General features: G+C 43.3%; 1 protein-coding gene across 7 annotated transcripts in view; it reads right to left on the bottom strand.

The window, feature by feature from the left end:
• LOC146512590 (zinc finger MIZ domain-containing protein 1-like) overlaps positions 1 to 23,949 on the bottom strand; it is a 114,748-nt gene that overhangs the window by 41,944 nt on the left and 48,855 nt on the right. For all 7 annotated transcript variants that reach the window (XM_085171311.1, XM_085171306.1, XM_085171303.1 and 4 more), the window contains one exon: positions 2,795 to 2,914. In XM_085171311.1, the coding sequence (XP_085027437.1) occupies positions 2,795 to 2,863 (69 nt within the window). In that variant the 5' untranslated portion in view covers positions 2,864 to 2,914. The remainder of the gene's footprint in view (positions 1 to 2,794; positions 2,915 to 23,949) is intronic.

Here is a 23,949-nt window from a genome sequence, read left to right as displayed (position 1 = left end):
AAAAAAAAAGAACGAAAGAAACCAAAAAAATCCCCCAAGTGTTTGGTCGAGTTTGTTTAAAAATCATATTATTGCAATTTTACAACAAGACAGTAATTTAAAAATTACCACAGTAATGATTTTCTGATTTAACTTTCAACCCGTGATTCAATCAGGTTGACGGATTCCAATTTCCTCCACTTTATCATCGCGCTCAGCAGTAATTTATCATTTGAGCAACAAAATCAATTTGTTCCCCTGTCCGCTGCACTGGCTGGGAGTACTCAGAGAGACATGTCACATCTCCCAGAAAACAACAACACAATGGAGGAGGCTTCATTTATATTCCTGCTCCAAGTCGGTACTGCCTTCGAGATGCCAAATTTCAGCATGTGCACACTTTCAATTAAAGCAAACAGCTGGATTGGTTTACAATATTTCCTTAATTATTTTAATAGCTTGGATATTGGACAATGGGGAGCAGGGGGAGAAGATAGTGAGTTAATTGTTCTGATCTCCCCTGATGATCATCTTTGTGTGCGGGGAGGAGAATAGACGGTTGGCTGAATGGGCTCGCTGCTAGTCTAATTGGCAGGACATAAATGGTATTTATTATGCGGGCCTTCCAAACCCTGATTGTCTGCGGCACAAAGCTGCCTCTATTAGCAGGGTGCTGGCTCTTACTGGTTGGTTTGAAATGACCCAGCGCTTAACCATTTATTAGTTGGACTGAAGGCCTCCTTGTACGCCATGGATCTCTCTAATTGGCATGTTTACCCATGTGCTGCTTTCCTGGGTGCTAACATTGGGATGTATTTGTTTAAATTTTTGACTTGAGGGGTCAATACATTTAACCCCGCAGCATTTGGGATTGTGTAAACTACTCTCAGACAAACACAAGTTCCCTTTCAAGTTCTGTCAACTTCCTTTACAGACCAATTCACCTGCTATTAGTAATACAGCGCTTTAATAGAATCAATTTTCTCTCCTCTTACAAGTAAAGGAGGGGAAATTGAATTATTTAATAGCCTGCTGTGAAGAAGGTAACCAGACTGAAGACAGAGAGTGTTTACCTCTCCTTTTCTCTGTACCTTATTACTTAAGAACAAAAGGCCTGTTTCTACACATAGAGAAGCTTCGCTCTTTTTACTCCCCAAATGCTTGCCTTGTCTCTCTCTCCGCCTCACCTTGCCTTAAATTTGGATAGCTGGGATAAAGCAGTTTACCACGTCCACATTTGCATTTAAGTGCAAGCCCCCATACATTGTCCCCCGAAGGCTTTCTGATGTACTTTTCAAGGAGGTGGACCTCGGCAGCACAGAGCCCAGAAACAAAATGGACCAGCAGTTAAGAGAAGAGATCAAAGGAAGATCCCTGTAGCCTGGGGTTACACAAGTATGCCTGCCTAATTCTGCCGAAGATTCGTCCTGCAGTAAATGGTGCTGAGAGGAGAACAAAAGGACACGCTGGGAGTCAGCAGCGGTGGAGGCAGAAAGCAGGGCGATGACGGGGAGAGGGAGGGGAGCCTCTGCTCTTTGACCCCAGCCGGTAACCTGAGTCACACCAGAGTCCCGATAATAGGAGCTGAACAGATTAGTCACTTAACTGTGGCCAAACAGGAAGATAGAGAGGCAGTCTCACCGTGGATGTGACTCACTACATGTGTGTACTTGGAAAGGTGAACAGTGCTGGTGGAGTTTTTTTCCACTGCTTGTGTTTTTCCACCGGTAGCAGCAAAAAGTCCAGTACATTACTAACTTACTGAACATGCTTTAGCCTGAAGGCTTTAAATGAACTATAAAACTTCATAATCAGTGTTAATAAATGGCAAATTAAAAGAGCTACTTTACTGTTAACAGACCACAACATGATAATCAGGAGGTTTACTTATTGGCTAATAATTCTTTTGTAAACCATTTATGTAATTCATCTGTAAAACCGCAGCTAATGTTTATAATATACCGTGCAGTGTGTTTATAAAGCTTTCACAGATGTGTATAACACTTGTTTTTAAAAGCATATAAACAGATGTGCTGTAAATCACATGAATGTGAACCTGGAGGCTGCTGCTTGTGTGCTGTTTCACCCACCATAGACTTTCATATTCACTAGCAGTTTTTTGGGTCTACGGAGTAAAAATGTTGGATTCCAATGCATCCCTTCCCTTTATTAACCCACATTTAAAAAGACAGAAATTAGGGGTCCTGTCACAAAATCAAGGAATAGGTCACAGTATCGCACAGATGTGTATGTCTCTGACACACCAGTGAATAAGAAGCTCTCAAACTGCAGGTACATGGCACCGCTGTGATCTTTTTTAGAGAAGTAAACAAACAAGAGTTTGCTGATGCTATTGTGTTGATCTTTATTTTGCTCACATTCAACTTGGATCCTTTTTTTACTGTTAGCAGTCAGTACAAATTGTGCGTGTGTGAGTGCAGGGTGAGATTTTCATTAGTGCGACAATTAAGAGTTTTACAACCGCTGGACTAAATGGTTGTAATCGAGGCCCTGGTAATGAGAACTGAGTCATTTACAAAACGACTGGATGATTTACTAACCATTAACAAATATAGCACAAGCACACATATGTGCAAATGAAGTTACAGCCTACAGTATATAATTTAAAATCGGTCATTTTATATTTAAGAAAATAACAAATACGTTAATAATGACGCTTAATTATTTGTGGAAAAAGTTATTAAATATTAACTTGTGATGACACTAATCGCTGTCGTTGTCATCATCACAGTTTATTTATTTGGTTTTTTAATTGAAATATAATATTAATGTCTGAGAGCCAACACCTCCTCACCTGTTTGATACACTGCAGACGGTCATTGGTCTGCTGTATGTGTCTGTCCATCGACGGAATCGAGTTCATGTTGATTGTCCCTCTTTGGCCTCTACCTGCCAGCCATTAAACTGGAGACTTCTGTAACACAAACACAGACAAATGTTAAGGCTCTCCTCTTCCAAGGGAAGCTGCCAATTCCATCACCACCAGGATATTGCTGTTATAGTGTGTTTGTGTGTGTGCTGGGTGCTGTGAGCTGAGCAGGGAGATATTGATTTGGCAGGTGACAAGCACCTCAGAGAGCCCAAAGGATGACATTCCTCTCAGCTCCTGTGACACCCTTAACAAGCCCTGGCGGTTGCCCCGAACGGTGCCATACACCTTTGGAAATGACACACTGGACGTAGACAGGATGTCTGACTGTGTTTAAAGCACCTTGGGGTGAAAATGAACAGAGGTAGAGGGACACAAACACACACTGAGTCGTAGCACCTCAGTCTGTCAGCATTACCTCAGAAAACTGCACGAAACCCTTCCATCTTGGCCTGTGAGAACATTAACTTGGCATGTGGTTCTCTGTTTACATTACTTAGCCATTATGTAATCTTTGGTTAACAATTATCTGTACCCTGGGCCCAGACTTGCTCTACATTTTACTCCCCTTTCTCCTCCTCCCTTCTCGCTCCAGCTACATAAGAGTTCCTCTAACAAAACCCCTTACAGCGCACTATTGATTTTGGAGTAGCAGCTTATAGAAAACCTTCTTCTTTTAGCAGAGAGAATAATATTTTATGGAAGGCAAACAATGAGGCTGTGAGCTGACATGCTACATACTATTATCACAACTTAAAAAGTATCACCGGCTACATTAAAGGTTATCAATTTCGCCTCTAGGGGGTTTGATTTAATGTTGCATTCAGTGTCAAATAAATATTACACAAGGCTGTCGGCCATAACTCGTAGTGACCCGCAGCTCGAAGTGGAAGGTTTAGTGAATTAATAAGCGCGTTTATGGGTGGTGAAAAGTGTAACCTCCATCTTCTCCTCCGCCTCACTCCCCCTTTATCTCATCCTGTCTCAATCTTTCCTTCTCGCTACTGCAGGGGCAGCTCGTCCTGCGGTGCATCATCTCTCACTCAAATGCTCTTTCAGACCCCTCCCTCTCCACGCCATCCTTCTCCATTACCATCACACAGTGAGAAATTTTGCCGTACAAAGTACCTGAGAGATGAGGGAGCGAGGGGAGGAAAAAAAAAAAGGAGAGCGGGAGAGAGAGGAGGCAGCATGCTGCACCATACTGATAATGCTCACTTAGGGGTCTCTAGCTGGATTTAACGGCAGGGCCAGTAATCTACTCCACTAGACAGCTAAAGAGCTTTTATGCTACCTATTGGAGCTGCTCATGCCTGTACTTGAGAGGAGAGAAGGGCACACTAGTGCATTCCTCTCCATAAATTAGAAAGCTCATAAAGGGGGGGGGGGGGGGGGGGGGGGGGGGGTCCGAGTATTTTTTTCACTCCTCTTTGCAGATGGAAAGTGTTTTGTTTGTTGACATGTCTGATGTCTCACAGACTTACTGAATCCTCAGTTGAAACATTTGAAGTGGGTGTGGCTGAGTTCTGATAATGATTTGAGGAATTTAGCATAAAAAAAAACGATTGGGCATGGGTTTAAGTGACTTTCAGATATCTACAGCTTAATCAAATAACATTCACATTTTATAACATGTGGTCACGGATACTCCTGTCAAACAACAGCTTCCTTAGTGACACCATGTTTTATACATCCATCAGGTGTTTGCTGCTATAATACTCCCCCCAGTCACCTCCTTCTGCCAGCTGATAGTGAGCTGATCCTTGGCAAGGGTGTCCGCAGACCACTGTGCTCCTCAGCCACCAGCAGGTGTCTCCCTGGCCCTTCAAAGGCCTGGCTAGTAGCACAAAGAAGGCGGAGCAGTGTTGCTTTAAGCCTTTACAAGCTCTACAAATCCTCAGCTGCTGCTTCCTAACAGGGCCCACTCAGCCCGGCACTGCCTGTCTGACCTTGTGGTTATTGATGAGCGAGTCGACCTGCTCCCTCCGACTCTCTCTCGTTCTCTTCCCTCCTGCCCTTCCCCTTGCTCTCGCTCTCTCACTCGTGCTCTCTCTCTGTCATCTCTCTTACCTCCAACAGTGAGTTAAAATGAGGGGAAAGAAAGGTTGGGCTGCCATTCACCTCCTCCGTTTTTTAACCGGTTAAACACACGGTGCAGGAATCGCTGTAAAGCCTATGTGTGCACACATTTACATGCATTTTCTTCTTAAGATAATGACTTTTTTTTTTTTTAAATGGCATGGCAGTGTTGAGGTGTAATTTAATTTCCAGATATTCACTTGTTCTAATTAAACACTAGTCCTTTGTTATATCTTTGATGACTAACAAGAGCCAATTTACAGATTAAACCCATGATGCTATGGAGATATGACAGCAGTGGCAATTATGAGCCCGCCTCTATTTACAAGCTCTCATCTATCTTACAGATGCTATCGCTTATTATTTTCTCTCTGCTGCTACCTTTACGTGACGTTATTTGCCTTGATTCAGATAGTAACTCCGGCAATCCTGCCTGACGCTTCTGAGCGTGTGAGGGGAAAACGCTGCAGATATGTGCCTTACTTGAGCTTAATTTACTGCAAATTGCACAGCAGGCGTTACACAACAAGTTGAGCTGTGGATTCCTGCACAACAAAAGACTCGTGGGTGTGGGGGGTGTCGGAGAGTGGGACGAGAGCAGGGAGACCCGCTTCCCTCTCCTATTCAAGGGGGAGCTAAAATATATGTATTGAGTGGGAGCTGTAATAAAACGAAACGGGTGAGGAGATGCAGGCTGGGAACAAATATGAAAGGCAGTGGAGTATGGCGGCAAGGCGATGGAGCACCACCGGAGGATTGGATGAAATTATCTCTTTATAATCAGGGGGCTTCTGCATGACTGCCTCCTCCATTGCCCAGTGACAGATGAGGCCTACCTCTTCAGATGGGCTTTTCACAGTGCTATCAGCCCACCTCTAGGGTAAAACAATGTTTTTCTTCCCCCTGTAACACTACTTTAAAGCTTTGTTTTCGCACGGCACCCCGCGGAGAGAGGACCGTCTCCTGTCAGACGGGGTCCATGTTTGTCTCATTACGTGATCATGTTACGTAAGCGTACCTTGAAAAGGGCTGCGGATTTAATTTGATGACAAAACTGTGCCACAGGAAGGGCTGGAAGAGGGTGACGCTAAACAATGTTGAATGAAGACACTAAAGCGCAACATTATCTGCAGTAAGTAAGAGGGAATTGCTTTTTGAACTGTCACAATCGCACAGTTTGGAATCTAAACATTATTTCAGACACCCAAAAACCTTCAAAGAGCATTTCTAGCTTGTTAATGTAACGTAGATGAGCTGCGCATCTCCGCTCTGCAGGATAAAAACAGTCGGAGAGGGAGAAAAGTAGACAATGATTAGCTTTATCCCGCCATCACAGCAGAACAAATGGATCACGAACCTGCGCCGCTTTACACAGTCTCTCAACTGAGCTGTTGAGGCGCAGGGAAGTGGTAAACAGATTTAATTTATTCATATAAATGGCTTGTGAACCAAAACAGTCAGGCCACTCTGGGAGCGAGCAGTCTTGTTAAAGGATATTTCCAGTTTATTACATTTCTTATTTCCGTAGTTTTGGCCATTGCTCGTGATAATATTGTGCTCTCCAAAGTAATTGCTGAGATCTGGAAGCACAGTGACAACGCAACTACAAAGTGCGATAGGGCAAGAAATAAGATGTCAGACAAGTCGACAGGCCATCAATTCAGAAAAGATATTTGAAGGTAATAAAGTGTGCATACCTATGATATGGATTAGAGCGTTTTACTTCACAGAGAAAACAGCACATATAATGCAAGTGAATCAAAGCCGAACTGGAACATCAGTCACTAAACTATGATGGATGCTGATAACACACAGGCGGGGTAATAATTTTAGCTCATGTGGAAGTTTGCTTAAAATCTATACAATCGCCTGAGAGCGTTTCCTTCGTGCCCTCCTGACTCGTGTACCACATTTGAATGGAGACATTTTTCTGAAGCGCATCTCCCGAGGCGCTCAAAAGTATTCGTCGACATGAAAAGGTGAGAGAGTGAGTGCGGCTACAGGTGTAGAAAGACAGCAAACCACGCTGGCTACCATCCCGACCACACGCGCGCACGCACACAAGCACACAGATCTTCTCACCTTCCCTTGAGTGCTGGGCCGGCATCATGATACCATAACAACACCCTCAGTCACTCGTAATGTGCTTTACAACAACACTACAGGCAGGGTGTTACACCTCCGCAGAGCAGTGTGAAACACCCCCCCTCTCCTCGACACACACCAAAACACATGCATGCACACACACCTCGCTAATCGAAAGCTACTAAGCTAAGCACTGCTGACACTATTAAATCTGAACAAGGTGGCCTCAGTGAAGAAATCAGCATCATTCTCATACCTTATGGGGACATGTCAAGACTCAAGGTGATCACGTCTCCGTGAGTCATCTGTTGTAGGTGAATTAGGCAATAAAGGACTAATCTGCACCATCATTGACTAGGGGTCTGCTGTTTGCAGCACTTGCTTAAGGGTGATAAAGATGAGGGAGTAGGAGGAGAGAAGGAAGAGGAGGAGGAGGAGGAGGGGGAGGAAGCATCTCTTCACCCTCATGATTTTAATAAGCTTTGATTCCGAGATATGTCTTGTTTTCTTCTGACTGTCGGCTGAGGCCGGCGTGAAAGCTCTCCTTTAATTATCTCAACATTGTAGAGAAGACCGTTTTTGTTTTTTTTGCACTGAGGGATGGGCGTTCAGTTTAGAGAGGGCACCTCTAGGACTCCAGGTGTCTGCCTGGTAAGTGGCCAGGCAGGCAGCGAGGACAAAGCTGTGTTTGTTCGACGGAGGAAAAAGCAGAGGATGGAAATGTGTACGTAACAGTGCTTCTTCCATTGTTGCCTTACAGAATGTGCCATAATCCCCGGCAGGCTCCATCCAGAGCTGGCACGGAGGATAATATGAGCTGCCTCCTGCCTGTCCCACCTCCCTGCTCTACCTCCCCTTCCCTCAGCCCTTCTCCAGCACCTCCTCCTCCCTTCCCCCACGTCTCTGCTGCACACACACACATATGGACACGCAGCCACTCGAGTGCACACACACGCTCACACCTCCCCACATGGCTCCTTAACAGGCTTGGGAATGGATTTCTTTTATTTAATGTGGTTTGGTCTGCAGCTCCAGAGGCAACCGTGAGCGAGGGCGGGCTCGCAGTTGTGCCACTCGCTCTCGTGCGTGCGCGCACGCACACACTCAATCCAAAGGAGCCCTGCTGTGTTGGTCGCTGTTCACTGATCTCTCCCTCTTTCCCTCTGTCTTTCTCCATCTCCTATTCTCCCTCTAACTCACTCCACTCCCTCGCTCTGTCTTTCACGCAGATCCACATTCACTCTCTCCCTCCCTTTTTGCCCTCTCACTTTTTTTTTTTCATGACAGCTCACATAAGCAAGCTCCTGGATTCCTGCGGGAGCACCACGTTCAGTACACAGAGATTGTTCAGCCATCAGGCACATCTGCAGCATGATTAGAAAAGCAAAGGGAGCATGGTATTGGAGGCAGGAGGCCGGGGTGGCAGAGACACCCCCCACCCACCCTTCATGGCCACCAGCAGAAGCAGAAGAAGAAAACAGAGGGTTGGGATCATAGAGAGGCCTTAGCAATATCTCCTCTCTAACCAAGTGTAACATTTCACCAAGTCTCAGAGGCTGATCTCTGACTACGATTAAAAAAAGAAAAAGAGAGAGAGAGAGAAAGGACAAAGGCAAACGGGAGCCAGTCTCTCTTCACTGCCAAGCCACCATCCATCCGCTAGCCTACCTCCCTCATGGAGCTGGCAAAAACTAGAGGAGAACCTGCAAACACGAGTAGCATCATTGTTTCTCCTCCTTCCCTTGTTTGCTGTGCACTGCCTCTTCCAAAGAGCTACTCTTTTAATTTCCTTCCACCCTTACGCTAATAGCAGACAAGGGGGGAGGTGAGAGCTGTGTGTGTGTGTGTGTGTGGGGGGGGGGGGTCAATTCCCCCGTGGCGCTAGAGGCAGCACAGATGAGCCACATGACTGTGCGAGCCCCCACCAAATGCAGAGCAGCGCGAGGTGAAACGGCTAGCTAGCCCCGCTCTGTCTCCCTGTGCCTGTGGTGCTCCATCAGCCTCACTGCCAAGCTCCTTTTTCCTTCACAATCCTCCTGGAATTTCGGAGGCATGTGACGATGATGACGATGGTGATGATGAAACCAGTGAGCCAAAGTGTAAACCTGCAGCCATTGTTGAGATATGAGGTAAATTCAAAGTCTCACAAAAGAGAGCCATCACTACCACCCCTCGGAACACTTTGTCTTAAAAATGGCCTTTGATTGCGAGCATAGAGGAAAAGTCAAAGACGCATTTTATTTCCATTTCTGTGAGTGATATTGTTGCCACGAAGGTGCCGACACTGCCTCAGACAACTTCTGAGCCCCCCCCGCCTTCCTTTCTCAGTTTTTTTTCTTGCCAGTCTCCTGGTTTATTATGCATTCAGCTCATGTGTCCCTCCTGTGAGTGGCTGTTCATTTTCCACATACCATGCTTAATCCGGCCAGCTAAAACTTTGAAATAGCGGGAGCCGCAGACGCAGCCGCTACCCAAGAGGAGCCATTATGAGGTCTGGGAGAGAGAGACTGATAGCGCTGGGGGGAGGAGTGACAGGCGAGCTGCAAGATACATGGGAAGGAATTCAAAGAAGGCTGAGAGCAGAACAGGAGGGGTGTGCGTGTTTGTGTGTTCGCTGCTTTACAAGCATACACTACGCGAGAGTAGCTGTGATAAGTTAGAGGCAGTTGTGGGTGTTTGTTAGCTTGCGTGTGTGTGCTTGAAGGAGTTGTTGGTGTGGGCAGGGGGATGGAGGACCTCCTTGTCTCCATTGTGCCAGTGACCTTTGGCCTTTTGTGACTTTGAGTGAATGGGAGGAGAGAAACAGAAAGAAACAGAGAGTGAGGGATTTTAAATAGTGCATGAGCTCAACCTGCCTAGACACTGATGGACAGCGGCAACATGAGCTTTCTCTGTTTCACCAAAGGAGTCTGTGAAGACATACCATCAAACTGCCAGACCTTATAATGACCTCGCTAACATCTCCATTTGGAAATTTCATCAGCAGGAATATCGGCTTTTCCTTTTCAGCACTTAAGGTGCCAATTACAAATTCCTAAAGCTTGAGAATATGTCTTAAAATTCCTGATTTAATTCATCAAAAGTCCAAAACCTGAATAAAAAAATATAAGTAGGAAAACAGAAAATGTGACCGTGTGACCAGTTATTTTAGATGTTACATTTTTAGAGAAAGTTTCATTGTTAAATAAAAAATACAGTCAACATCTGAAAGAAGGAATGCCACAACCTTCATCTTACAAATCAATAAAGCAACGATTCCCTTCACAACCATTTTCTGTTTTGTTTTTTTGAACACTAAAAGCCACCTGAGATGTTACTTCATCTTTTTTGTTCCATTTTTCCAGAAAAACATTTTCTCCTCCAGTCCACAGACCTGAATTGGAGTGATCTAGCTAGCATGGCTCATAGAAATATATTCTTTTTTAATATTTGCAGATTGTTTGATAACCTTGCTGGGCGGACTGATCCAGTGTTAACAGCTTGCTAGTATCTACAGCCATCGGTCCCTCCGGGGAGAAGCCTCTCATTCCACAAATGTGCTCAATTAAAAAGAGCAGAGTGCTTAGAGAGGGCCAGTGAGAGGCCATTCCCTGCGCCCGTTTGATCTGGATTTCCTAATTGGTCAATGACAACACATTACCAGACAGGCGGATGCTTGATCTGCAGAGAGGAGGCTTTTTGACTAGGGCAGTTCGACCTCTCTTCCTTTCCCTTTCGCCCCCTGCACCTTCGACGTCCTACCCGCCCCCTCCGTGACCATGCAGAGTGCGTGTGAGTCCGAGTGTCTCTGCATGTAAAAAGGGAGTATGGGTCTGACGTGTAGGAGGGGGCTGATTTAGAGGTTAGACAGCACAAGCTGCAGTAAATCCGTGTCACAAATCTTCCTTATGGAACCGTGGGGGGACACACACGACCATGTGATGAATCCCATGCAACACGCAGACCTCTGCCTCCCCTCCTCGGCCTCTTCTGGAGCCCACACCACACTGCTTGCGCTGCACTAATTTGCCAGATATCGTGGGCTGTTATGTTTTGATTGCCTTTGTGTAAATGAATCGGGAAGCCTCTCATTTCACGTGCAGCTGTGAAGAATTCCAATGTGTCAGGGAAGAAAAAGGAGATTCTCCAGGGAGAAAAAGACTTAGTGGAGTCTTCGATCACGCACTGAAGACATTTATTCATTTATTCATCTTTCTTTCTTTATCCAGGCATCCTTGGATCATTTCACTCAGTGTATATTATTTCCCTATTGTGTGCGACCCTCTTTAGGGAGTCACTACAGCATAAAAACACCAAAGGCAAACCGTATCGCATGCAAGGAGTCTCAGCGATGCAGATCAGATGCTTGCACAACAGTATGGTCTCATTTTATATAATCCTACTGCTAGCTAAAAATAGTATCAAATTAATATTGAATGTTACTGTAGGAGAGGCGTGGCAGAGTTCCAGCTTATGGAAATATGCTGTCATACGGAGCGATAACAGTCTATCCTTTAACACACCCATGTGAAAAAGAAATAACTTATTAGGAATTTCCCACCGCCTCTGAAGTAAAATGTTTATGTTTCATATATAGCTCTTATACTTGTGAAAGTGGCCCCTTATTCATACAACACAATGTTTACTTATTCATACATAATTCTTAAAATTACGTTTTTATGAGGGAAAAATGCAAAAGGAGCCCGTTTCGTAAATAAATCACAGTCTTATGAGACATTAAATGGATATAAAACATAAAATTAGCTTTTAAAATGGACATATACACTTTATATGCATAAACATCATCTACATATACACCCCTAACAAAAGAAAAAAAAGCAACCAATTAACAAACTTTAAAATGTGAGGACCTACCGAAGTACTTAAAGCTTATGCCTGCATATAAACTCTTTATAAATAGGGCCAGTGGTCGGTCTGGAAACCCATAAGCTTCTCTGCTGACTTAGCCTCTGGGGAAAACAGCCAATTTCTCGGCGCTTCCAGTGTAGCCAGCGGATATCCAGGCTAAGAGTTCCTGTTCCGGTCATTGTTTATGAATCCAGATACATTTGAAAAAAGCTAATAAAAAGCTAAATGAGAGGCAGTGATTCTGAGAGTGCATTTTGGCAAGTGGAATCCCTCGTTGTGCTCTCTACACAGACCGCTTACCTCCATGCAACCAAAGACTGTTCAAACAAACTGATCAACTTAACTTGTATCACAAAAGGACAACAAATGAAAGGCTTCTGGTAACAGAAGAGTTTGCCAACATTCGTCTGCATATTCAAATGCAGATATCACTTTATAAAGATTGGGCAATATCTTTATAATAACATATATAATAATATATCCATATCACATTTAAACATACAGGTGCAACTGCTGATCATTTAAAATGAATTTGTTATGAACTGAGAGCAAAACATCACATTTGGGAATTATGGCAACAATGAATACAGTTTTGGTTGAAAGTCCAGTCAATTAATCAATTTCCCAGCAGTAGTTCACCTTAGTTTTGTACACGGGCATGTTGCTTGGGGGTATAATTTAGCAACAACTTGTCTCTAGCTGTTGGCAAACAACAAGCTCCACATCATCCATCAGAGAAGTTGAGGTAGCGTGACAGGTGAACATAAACAAAGCTGCCTGCAGTAGCATTTCCAGAAGTGTGCGGGAAACACACAGAGACACGCACATAGCTAAAGACAAACATGCACAAAAAGACAGAGTGGGAAGGTCTGAGAGGCGGCAGCACATTGAGGAGGGAGAAAGAGAGAAGCACTGGATCAGAAAGGCTGAGGAAATGAGTGCTGCAAGAAGTGGAAAAAGCTGAGAAATTCTGTATCCTCCTGTTTCAGCCCCTGAAAACTGCTGAACCATCAGCAATTACAGGCTGGCTGGGTCATGAATCTCCCTCTGCAGTGGTCTGCTCTCTCTCTGCTGGCTGATACTGCAGAGGTGTGTGGCCCAGTCACCTGGCCAGCAACAAACACGGAGACACGAAGCTACGCGGCGCTGCAGCTCCTATTAAGACTGTGCAAATCGCGCCCACACTTTGCATCTCCTTTTTCCATCACAGCGACATTTACGATGTTGGCGGTGCAAGCTCACATGCAAAGCAGATGGTTTTTTTTCAGGCGCACAGGTGAGTGCGATCCACGAGTGGCGGACCAAACATTACAGGCAGCCACGGGACAAAGGCGACAGAGGGCACACGCACACATGTCTGGGCACAAGTAAAAAGTGCTGAACATATAATTAGCTGCTCCAGTAGAAATCCCAGATAGGCAGTCACTTAATTAAAATGACTAATTACGGGCAATAAAAACTTCTTTCCAAACTGCTGTCTATAATTACAAGTCACTCCTTTTCTCTGTGGCAGCGTGCTTCAATATGTGTGCGTGTGACTTTGCAGCTGAATGTGTTTGTGTGTGTGCACGTGATTGTCGCATCTCAATGAGTCCGTTTCTGCCGCTCATTCAGCGTTAGGATCCTCGGCTAATGAGATTAGTCAATAATGGATTGAAAGCAAGCAGCCTCCCCTCCCTGACACAATGCCCGGCGAAGCCGTCCCTGTCAGTGACACGTCAATATTCACGCACGCATACACACATACACAAACACACTCACACTTCCAAACACATCTAAACAACAGGGGCCTCCTTTTTAACATACAAATTGCGTTATAATATCGAGCGGCGCCTTTTTGAGACAGTGACGTGCCTTGCAGACCACAGACAATTCACCAGGATTTGAATTTAAATTGGGAGTATATCTAGTCTTGATCTACAGAAAAATGGATATTCCGGACGTCACGCCGGGCCCTCGAAAGCCCCGGATCTCTTTCATCACATTAATGAAAACTCCGTAGAGAACACCGAAAGAAAACAGTCCAACTAGATCTACGACTGCTGAGTGTCTGAGCCCAGGAAGGACAAACAAGTCTTGAGAGTTGAGAACTCTTCTCTTCTCAGATAAACAAAGACATGAAACAAGCTTTAAGGCCAGCCACAGCACAAACAGAGCTCCTTTCAAACGTGTGAACAACCTGTTCGCAAGGGTAAAATAAACCTTGCACAAACACGACACAGTGAGCTGCCGCCACTGTGCAGAATCCTCATGCATTTACAAGAGAGACTTAAAGAAAAAGGAACTTGAAAGTGCAACTCAATTGCTTTTTTTTTTATGTCGACAATAACAAATCTGATTTTGCATCTAGTCAAAGTTCCTTTGAATGGCACCTAGCAGTCGATAACCACAGATAATTTAGATTCAGACAGATCCTTTTTCTTGGTCGGCCCTTAACTTTTATAGTTCCAGTCCAATTTACTCAGTAAAATCACTTACTATCCTGCAGTTATAATCCCATTGACGAGTGGCTGAGTTGACAAAAATGCTAATTCACTCATCTTTCCCCCCCCCCCCCCCTTTTTTTTTTTAACAATTGGCTCACACAATAAGCTTTACAGGCAGCAGAAAGTGCTCTTTTGGCAAATTTTATTAGATCCCAACTGACACTGACTTTCTGGGGCCAAAGTCAATATAAAAATGCTGTTATCCATATGCCTGCAGGTTTTACTTACATGTATGCATACATATACTGTACATACTGTGTGTTAGAGCTAACCTAGCATCTAAATAAACACACACACAATCCTCACCACCATCTGCCTAACTGTGATGTATGGAAGTGCGTTTCTGCCACTGGAAAATAAATGGAACAAAACTAAAAACACGAGAAAACTCAGCGAAACACTCAAGACAGCTACACATGTTATTACATTACATTTAATGTTAATTTATAAGTTAATACTTTTTTTTTTTTTTAGAATTTTATAATTTATTTAGTAAATTACATTTACTAAATATATCAATAAATAGGATATAGCTAAATCTATTTATACCGCGCCAAATTATTTGTTCTTATTTTAGTGTTAAAAGTTATATATTGCCATTAAAAGCCTTAAAAATTGCAGAGGATATCTGCATTTCCTGCGAAATTGAAAACTTAGTTAGCTTTTAAGTAAAAATTTAGATATATGCAACTCAGGCCAACTCTGGCCTGAAATTTTGACTTATGGATGGCAATTGCTTTTCTTTTCTCTCTTTTTTTTAACTGGTTGAAACAGCTTCCTTAAAGATGCTACTCTGCTACATGTGCTGCGACAGAGCTAATAAGGTAAGCTGCTCTAGTGGATAAACAACCTCCAAAACAACTCAAAATTTGTTTTATCTCTGTAAATAAAAGATTTTAATCAACATAAACACTCTCTGTCACATCTGTGGGACACTGAACTAGCCTTGGGCTACATGCAGGCTGCCCTGTGATTGGTAGATTGTGTTACAGCTTTGCATAGCCTGTGTGTAAAATGTGTTCTCACCATTTAAGGCTGAAAAATGCTATTTAGACTATTTTATCTACATTTTATTCAGAAATGATGTATATGTATGCTCACGTATTAGGCAGAGTATGAGCCAAAATAAAAAGGCCAATGCATTAAAGCAATTAACATTTCATAAAACACATATGTGTGCAATTCGCAGTGTAATTTGCTAGGGTGATACAATGGTATATAAATGTCGCAGACAGTATAATAACTAAACCTACACCTCTGTATGTAATATCCAGACTGTGGTGTGTTAGTGTTCCTGTCATGCAGCCTCCCTGCCTGGGGTCAGCACGGCGCTACAAAAGGTCAACCCCCAAGTAATTTGTTTCGCCGCCGCCCCATCACCGACCAAACACAGGGCATCGTATCAGGTAAACCAATTATTATCTGACATGAATCGGAGAGCAGAGAGGTCCCATACCACCGTTTCCTCTATTATTAGCAAAATGTCTCTTTCTTCCAGCAAAAAGGCGCCTTGTCTCTGATTCCCAGCATGTCTTTGCAGCTACTTATCAGCTGCCAAGTGACTCATTTACCTGCAATGTGCAATTCTGTGTGAGATTTAAAGGTAATTTAACCTACATTCAAGACGAGAAAAGAAATTAAGCGATGCCGTTTCTCTCGCTCTCGTTTTACCTCCCTCTTGCTGTCTCCAAAGCATAAACAGCAGTCAAAACTGAGAGCTTTCTCCTGCTTAGTATTCAGCTCTAATTCTCCTGGGTGGACACCCCACTGTGTAGACAATCTGCATTTTGATTGGTGTACACTGGAAGTTTCCGCAAGGCTCTTTAAAAAGCCGATACATTGGAAAACAACATAGGACAGCCATTTAGAGATGCATTTCTAAGAATATTTAGCAGACTGTTCGGTGGGAATAGCAAATAACTTGGCGAGATTTATCTTGTTTCATTAAACAGAACCAGCACTGACACGAGGATATGATCTGAAACCGATCATTTGTTGCACCGCGACTGTGTTGGCCAACATGAAAATGCCAGCGATATATAACCCTCTCAGAGAGTCATTTGTACAATCTCTCCATTAGGAGCCACTTTGTTCCTGTAGCCCCTCTGGCCTCAAACCAGGCTTCAGCCTCCGATGGCTGTAGTCATGGCAACTGCCTTCATTGTACACTTGCAAATAATGAAGACAATGTGTTTTCCATTTAGAAGAGCTTTTTTTAGTGCACAAAGATATGGAGAGTCCATCCTGACTGTTTCATTAAGGGGGCTTAATAACGCGATTCCTTCTGCTGGCTAAACTGTGCGAGCTGAATCACAGATTAAATTGGCCTGGTGGGACGCGAGTCAATACCGATGTTCACGATTTGATGTTCGACAGCTAAACTTGGAAAAGTTGTTTTTCTTTCTGGCCTCGGTGGACACGAGTGTAGTAAGAAGAAACATCAAAGAACAGAGGAGCGCCACAGGCAAATAAATTTGTATCTTGATCACACAAAGTGAAAAAAGAGAGGCAGGCAAATGAAAAGTAGAAGAATTGCCTCTCGCAGGTATTTGATACCCTGTTGATTTTAGCTGACTTTAAGCAGTTTAGGCTGTTTTGAAACTTTTTACATGAATCTTCAAGTTTCACAAAATCTGGAACTTATTTTCATGTTTTAACCAACAGCTCTGTTAACAATCATATCATAAATTTCCCAGAAACCAATACCTGCTGACATCTATAGTAGCTTTCTTAAATGATCTCTCAACTTTGTCACTTTATTTTGAGAATTCAGAGATTTTCACACAACTGCTAAATAGTGCCACAAGGTGGTGCCTCATTCCAGTTTGTTTAGTTGAGGTGTCACTGAGAGTTGTAAACAAGCACCATGCTAGATTCTGACTATGCATGACTAGCAACTGTACCGATCAGAGATCTGGCAATGTATGATTGATATTCAGCACCATAAAAAGATAGAAGAAGAAAAAAAGCAACGTGGAAGTTTCCATATCTGTTTGGGTAAAGATCACAAGCTAAGAAACTAGCGCCAGTGCTCAAGCTAGGCAGCAGACCAGTACATTGCTAGTTAACACTAGAACAGGGTCATTTTGAGCCCTTGGCATTTTAGTGCTCATGTAACACTGTTAAAATAAAAGCCTCTCATTTCATTTTTTATGACTTTTCCCAAAAGGTTTTATTCATAATACGCACACAATGAATATTGGGGTGTGTGGAATAAAAAGAAAAAAAAAAACCCAAAACATTATAACCACTTATACCTAGAACCACAGAGAGAATCATTTAGATGTCCATCAACGTTTGATGTGCCTGCTTGCCTAGCAACACGTTTTGTTTACACACATTTTGTGTGACGGCTGCTATAAAATGAGACCGATCTAGCTCAATGTGATTGATAGATAAATATATATAATCAGTGCAGGGTTGGGCAGGTCGGGGATGGGCTGTTGAGCCATGGCAGAGTGGGGAAGAGTGTATGACAGGACGCGTGGGGAACTGGGCGGGTTGCTGGCAGAGCAACAGGGGAACCATAGCTGAACTGGGCCAGAGTGTGGAGAACTAATTGGAGCAAAAGAAAGAATTAAATCTGGGTTTCAGGCCTAAATTATTCAGACATGTTAGGTATTGTGTTGCTTATTATACTCGTTATTTTATATTCCATTCTAATATATACAGACCTCCTAAAACTTAATATTAAGGTCTGACCTTTTAGATGCTACCAGGCGTCTATTTCATCTGATTTCTACATTTAGGTCTTTTACCCTAATGGGATATTTAGAATTAGAAGGAGGTGGTGGGTGCAGGGGATGTTGCTCTTAACACACAACACAGCAAATTTATCACCAGTTCTTGATTGTTGGACTGATGGATACCAGTTGGGCGATGGCTGGTGCAGCTCTCGTAGCTGAACTACTTTTTAAAAAAGTCAGTTTTCTTCAGATATTTTTAATTAAGATACAACATCATATGCAACACCTGTTTTCTCGTATCTCTAAATAAAGTAATTAGGATTTTTTTTTTACTTGTTTCATGATGCTGCAGGTTTTTCAGACCTTGCTGCAGAAACGTTGGTTTAAAACCTCTCACAGTTTTTGAAGATACTGTTACCATAGTCATCACAACAGACATAGTGGCCAAAGCTGTGGAAATACACCCAAGTTGTAATAATTAGGAATAGTCACTTCCTGCATTAATGTTACTGCTGAAAACAGTAGCAAAAACTCAACAAGCATAACTAATTTTCAGACAATGCAAAATCCAAATCGGGAATAACGGGCATGCTTGTAAATTAGTGTTAGTTTTGTGAACATGTGCAACCACACACAAGCATACACACACACACAAAGAGAGCGTGGAAAGAATGGAAAGAACTTGAGGGGCAGGAATCTCCGTTCCACTGTTTATAGGGAAAACTCCCTGTAAGCTGAGCCAGCTTTCCGGGCCAAAATTAATTCAAGAGTTTTACAAATCACTAGACAGGAAACATGGCGTTGTTCTTCACTTCCACTTCTTCTCCTCTGCAGCCCCTGTAAACATTCTTTTGATTTGCTGTGTTGTTTGCTCGCAGGGAAAACACACAAAGCAGATAGTTACTCTAATTCCTTGATGACAACAGTTTATCTTGCAGAGTGGAGCGCGTTTCATAGAGTGTGCTGTGGTGCTTCGCGTGGTGTTTGTGTTAACACAAAACCCTGTAAAGACTATTGACTGGAAGTGCTGCTGTCAATAGAAATCCTATGATTTCTATTCTTGCTGTTGCGGAGCTTTGTGAACCTACAGTCTGGGGACTCTGTTCTCCTGCTTCCCTGACAACACAGCAAGTAACCTTTATGAAAAAATATTAAAAAAAACAAAACAAAACAAGGGCACCACAATACCACTTCAGAGCAGTTTTGTTGCTACAACAAACAAAGCAGTAAGCTCTGGCACTCCTGTGTGTGCGGGAGACACAGTGCACTGTGATTGATATACAGGAGATAAGACGCTGTTTGACTCCCGAATCCGCCTCCAATCGCGCCGTCCCTATGACGCAATGGCCATACGTTATCTCTGCCACACACAACCCGTGCTGCTGATAGGCGAGGCAGAACCGCTCGTATCGAAAACTTCCGGAAGAGTTTCTTGTTGAATAAATGAGCCACTTATACAAAATCTCTATTAACAGTATTGAGGTGCTTTGCTGATAGTCAGCGCGGAGAACGACAGCAATTCAAACACTGAACAAAGACAAGCGCATTTGGAAAAAATGCTAAAATCAATTAGCAAATCCATTAATAATCATCATAACTTCTAAAACATTTTCTTGTTTTGGAACTTGTGCACTATCTTTAAAAATCTTACGGCATTAGCATTAAACTATTAACCCAAATAGACTGCTTGATAATAACAGCGATCCCTTCTTGCAGCCAAATTTTCACCACGGATGCTGAAAAATGTAGAAAATCCACTTCAGCCCCTAGCTGCTCATTACCTGCTGATTGTAAACCAGCACAAGGAGTTTTCATGGAAAGCTTGCATGATTGGTACACTTCAGCTCAATACACCGCATGTATTTTTAATGAGACAAGCCTTTTTGATAGAGCGAGATTGCTAGCATGACTGATGATGCATTACATCTCAACTGGGTATTTGAGAAATCTTTTATGTGGGAGGCTTTATGTTTTGAAGTGATCGCAAATAATGAATTAGCTTTTAGTCATTTGTGGTCCCAAGGCAAAAAGAAGAGGAAAAAAAAGACTCTTCAGAAATCATTTATGCTTGTGATGGACACCGGATTGCTGGACACTTTTAAGTGCAGTCTCTTAGCTCCCTGTGGAAATCTAAGTTAGTCATTTGTCACCTTGTGGTAGTGCTGAACACATTCTTACGAGGCCCTGCCCAACGCAGAGGCTCGGCTAATGCTTCTTACTGGCTCTCGATGCCATTGCTTCGCACACATACACACACCGCTACATGATAAAAGCACAAGCACTGTTCAAGCACTTTAGAGAGATGACACGAGAGGACACAGTGTTGCTAAAGGTTAAAGAAAGCACAACAAATATGAAGACTGCAGGAGAATTTTGATTAATGCTAGACCTCCGCCATACACTCAGAGGTGCACACATATTCCCAAACCACCACCAGAGAGGGACAGAGGCTGCACTGAACCTCTAAGAGACCACCAGGTGTGACCTATTCATTATTTACCAACATAGGCAGGCTAGCAGCATCTGCACGCTGTGCACAACCCCTTGCTTTTTGTAGGGGAAATGTGTCGGGATCAGATGGGGAGAGGGCACCTTTGTGGATACACATCTTTGTTCACACACTGCCTGCCTGTCACCCTGCAATGCTCTTCGCAGCGGACAAAACGCATCTATGATTTTTCCCTGCTATAAAGACAGTTCCACTTGTCCAGAACAGCAGCAGCTGAAGAAATCTACGCAGACTAGTACAATTGCTAATTTCCACAAAGGCACGATCGCACAACTAAACATTTAAGTGCCGCTCCATATGGTTACGTTCTGGGAGTTCTGTGGGGCGATAAATACGCATCTTGTCGCATTAGCTTGGGTGGGAGGCAGCTAGCACATCCCCAGTGGAGGGGGAATATGTTGTCTGGTAACATATGTTTCGTTTACTTGCCATTTTCTTCTCATCTGTTGAGGACTTAAAGGCTCTTTTTTCATGTATTTCTTGTTTAGATTTAGTTTGAAATTGTGAGAGGTGGGGGGTATGTGCTTGTGCATATATGCACACACATGGATGCTAAAGTAGGCACATACAGATTTCCTAAATTAACTGTGAAATAATATTTTTATAAGGAGCCTCTGCAAAGACCTTAATAACCAACTGCTTAAAGAATAAATAACAGAATGATAGTACCACCTCTATATCCTCTTCCCACAGTAAGACTTGGTAAAGGCGTTTGAAGGCATCTGGTGACAGCGGCGTATGGACCTGTTCTCCACCTTTAATTTGAATGGCCCTCCAGCTTGCAATGGATGTTCAGGATAGAACATCTTGGAATGCCAGCTGCATATGATATATGACATCCCACACAACTTCAGAACACACTTCAGAACACACTTCAGAACACAGAGAGAAGTCAGCAAAGGTCGCTACCTGTGAGGATGGAGCGAATTCCAGCAGATCACCGAGGATATGAAATGTTGACAGATGGGAAATAAGCCTGATGTCAATAACAAATCTGAACGGGGAGGGGGGATCACCTCATATCAGTGATTACTTACGTACATTGTGGACCACCACACTTGAGATGAAAGCCTTTAACGGCTCAGGTGAGATAAACAGGTGTCATTCCTATGAATGATCCATTTTATCCTGTGTGTATTCGATATTCTTTTATCTTTTGTATAACCACACCAGCAGAGATAAATGGCCCTTCCATGGACAACTTGGCAGAGGTTCACACACATCAAGGGTCATTAAGGTGGCTGACAAAAGCTTTTTTCTTTAATGAATCTGGGTGTAAGTGTTCAGCCTCTTCTTGTTGAGACTATGTGCGTGTGTGTTTAGGTGATGCATTGCAGTGTGTGAAGAAACCTGGTTTCATTTCTTCTTGTAACACCCTAATGACTTTATTGTTTCATTCTTATCCAGCCTCCAGAAGCTATTACCATATAAACACCTGTGTTATCAAAGCACTGCAAACAATTTCCTGGATAATTTAACAAAGATGCGATTGTTGATTCGGTATGAGGTTGTGTGACTTATGAGTCTGCGTGTGTTTGTGTGCATAGTTTGAGATATCTATTTTCTCAGTGAGTGTGTTTGTGTGTGGACATTTTGAGATATCTATTTTCTATGCGAATGTTTGTCTCTGAGTGCATTTAGTTATATCCATTTCACGGTGTGTGTGCTTATGGGCGTGTGTATGTGTGTGCCTGCCTGTTTGTGTGTGTGTGTGGGCAGAGCGTAAACCTACTGGAACCTGGCTACAGCTGGCCACTTTTCAGCTCCAATTGTGAGGGAAAATATGTCTGAGTAACCATAAATGGAGGCTGTTTTGGTGAAGAGGGGACAGAGTGAATGCTCGGCATTACCATCATTCTTCGTGCAATCCGTATCAAAACCCTGGGTGAGGCAGACAAAAAGGGAACACTTGCATAACGTAGGAGCCTGATGTTACCCTGCAGATTTGGACCTCTAGTGCCCCCCCCCCCTCCCCTTAGTCCTCCCTTTTTCTGTCTTTGACTCTCCCTCTGTTTCCCTCCCTGCCTCTCAGTCACAGGGGCTGGATTGTTCTGCTGAGGCTTGGCAGAGGCTGCGGATGGGAAAAGTGCAGGGGAGGCAGCTAACACTTCCTGCCTCCCTGAATCAGAGAGTTAACCTTCACCGAGGGCACAATGGCTTCTCGTTAGCAAAACCACCCCACATGCAGGCAGCCTGTCACCAGCCATGTTCCTGTTCGCTGACCACCTTTTGTGTTTCTCTGTCCTCTGTCGGACTTCATGTCCGACAGCAGCTGCACCTCAGATGAGCACAATGGAGGAGTTTTACAGTATAGCAACTAGAATTAAAAGTTAGCATTTAGTCTTTTTGAGGACTTGAGAGTGATGCATACTAGCAGACAGCAGCCTTACTTGGATTTGATATTTCGACTTGAACTGAGGTTAAGATTACAAGAGTGAAAACAAAATGAAATAATCTGCTGTGCACATGTGCATATTTGAATGGGTTAGCACTTTTGAATGGCACTATAGTCCAGTCCAAGCAACTTAAGTTGCAGTTCAGACATGCAGCCCATGTCAGTGCAGATGCGGATACATATCATGAGTTACCGTGATAGATGATGGCCAGAAAATTGTTTTTATACAGCACTACGACTTCACAGTGAGGCTGACCTTTAAACTTTTGGATATCAAATGTCATCAGCTGACAATTTGAACCAATCAGGCATTTCATTTTTGTGGCCTGTTGTTAAATTCTAAGTGAATGTTTGCGCTGCAATCGGATTTTCTCCGGGTGCGTCCGGAGATATTGCTTTCACAAGACTCAGACAGCGCTGAGGTCCCAGTGACCTTGACCTCTGGCCAGATAAAAATATGAGCAGCTCATCCTTGGGTCCAAGTACAGGTTAGTAACAAATCTGAAGTAATTTTCTCGATGCATTTAGGACATATGAGGTTAATATTGGGTGGGTGGATATAGAGACAACACAGGAAAACAATGTCACCGGCTCACTGGAGCAGAGGCACTGAAGAATAACAAGGTATGGAGTTTAAAAACACAGACCTCTCTGGCCCACTCCCGATCCTTGAAGCAAGAGACTCAAGGCTACTGGAAAAATACATCTTAGTCTCCAACTAAATTTTCAGCACAGAAGTTGCTTTGTGGGCAAAAAAGTCTACACAGACTCTAACAAGAGAGTGTCATTTGATTTGCCATTTGACATATCAAGGAATCTCATGATGCCTGCAGTTTCAAGCACTCAGGTTTATCGTCCCTACAGAAAATCGCTGTGTTACAGACCTTCTTTGTATAAATAACGGAAATAAAAACCTTATCTTCAGAGTAATAGACAACCTTAGACAACTTAGGACAAGCAAACACTATACTGTACATTCCCCAGGATGGATT

The sequence above is a fragment of the Neolamprologus multifasciatus genome, chromosome 8 (assembly GCF_963576455.1).
Source record: "Neolamprologus multifasciatus chromosome 8, fNeoMul1.2, whole genome shotgun sequence".
NCBI lineage: Eukaryota > Metazoa > Chordata > Actinopteri > Cichliformes > Cichlidae > Neolamprologus > Neolamprologus multifasciatus.
The sequence above is the reverse complement of the archived record's forward strand: the minus strand, read 5'-3'. Positions and strand labels throughout refer to the sequence as shown.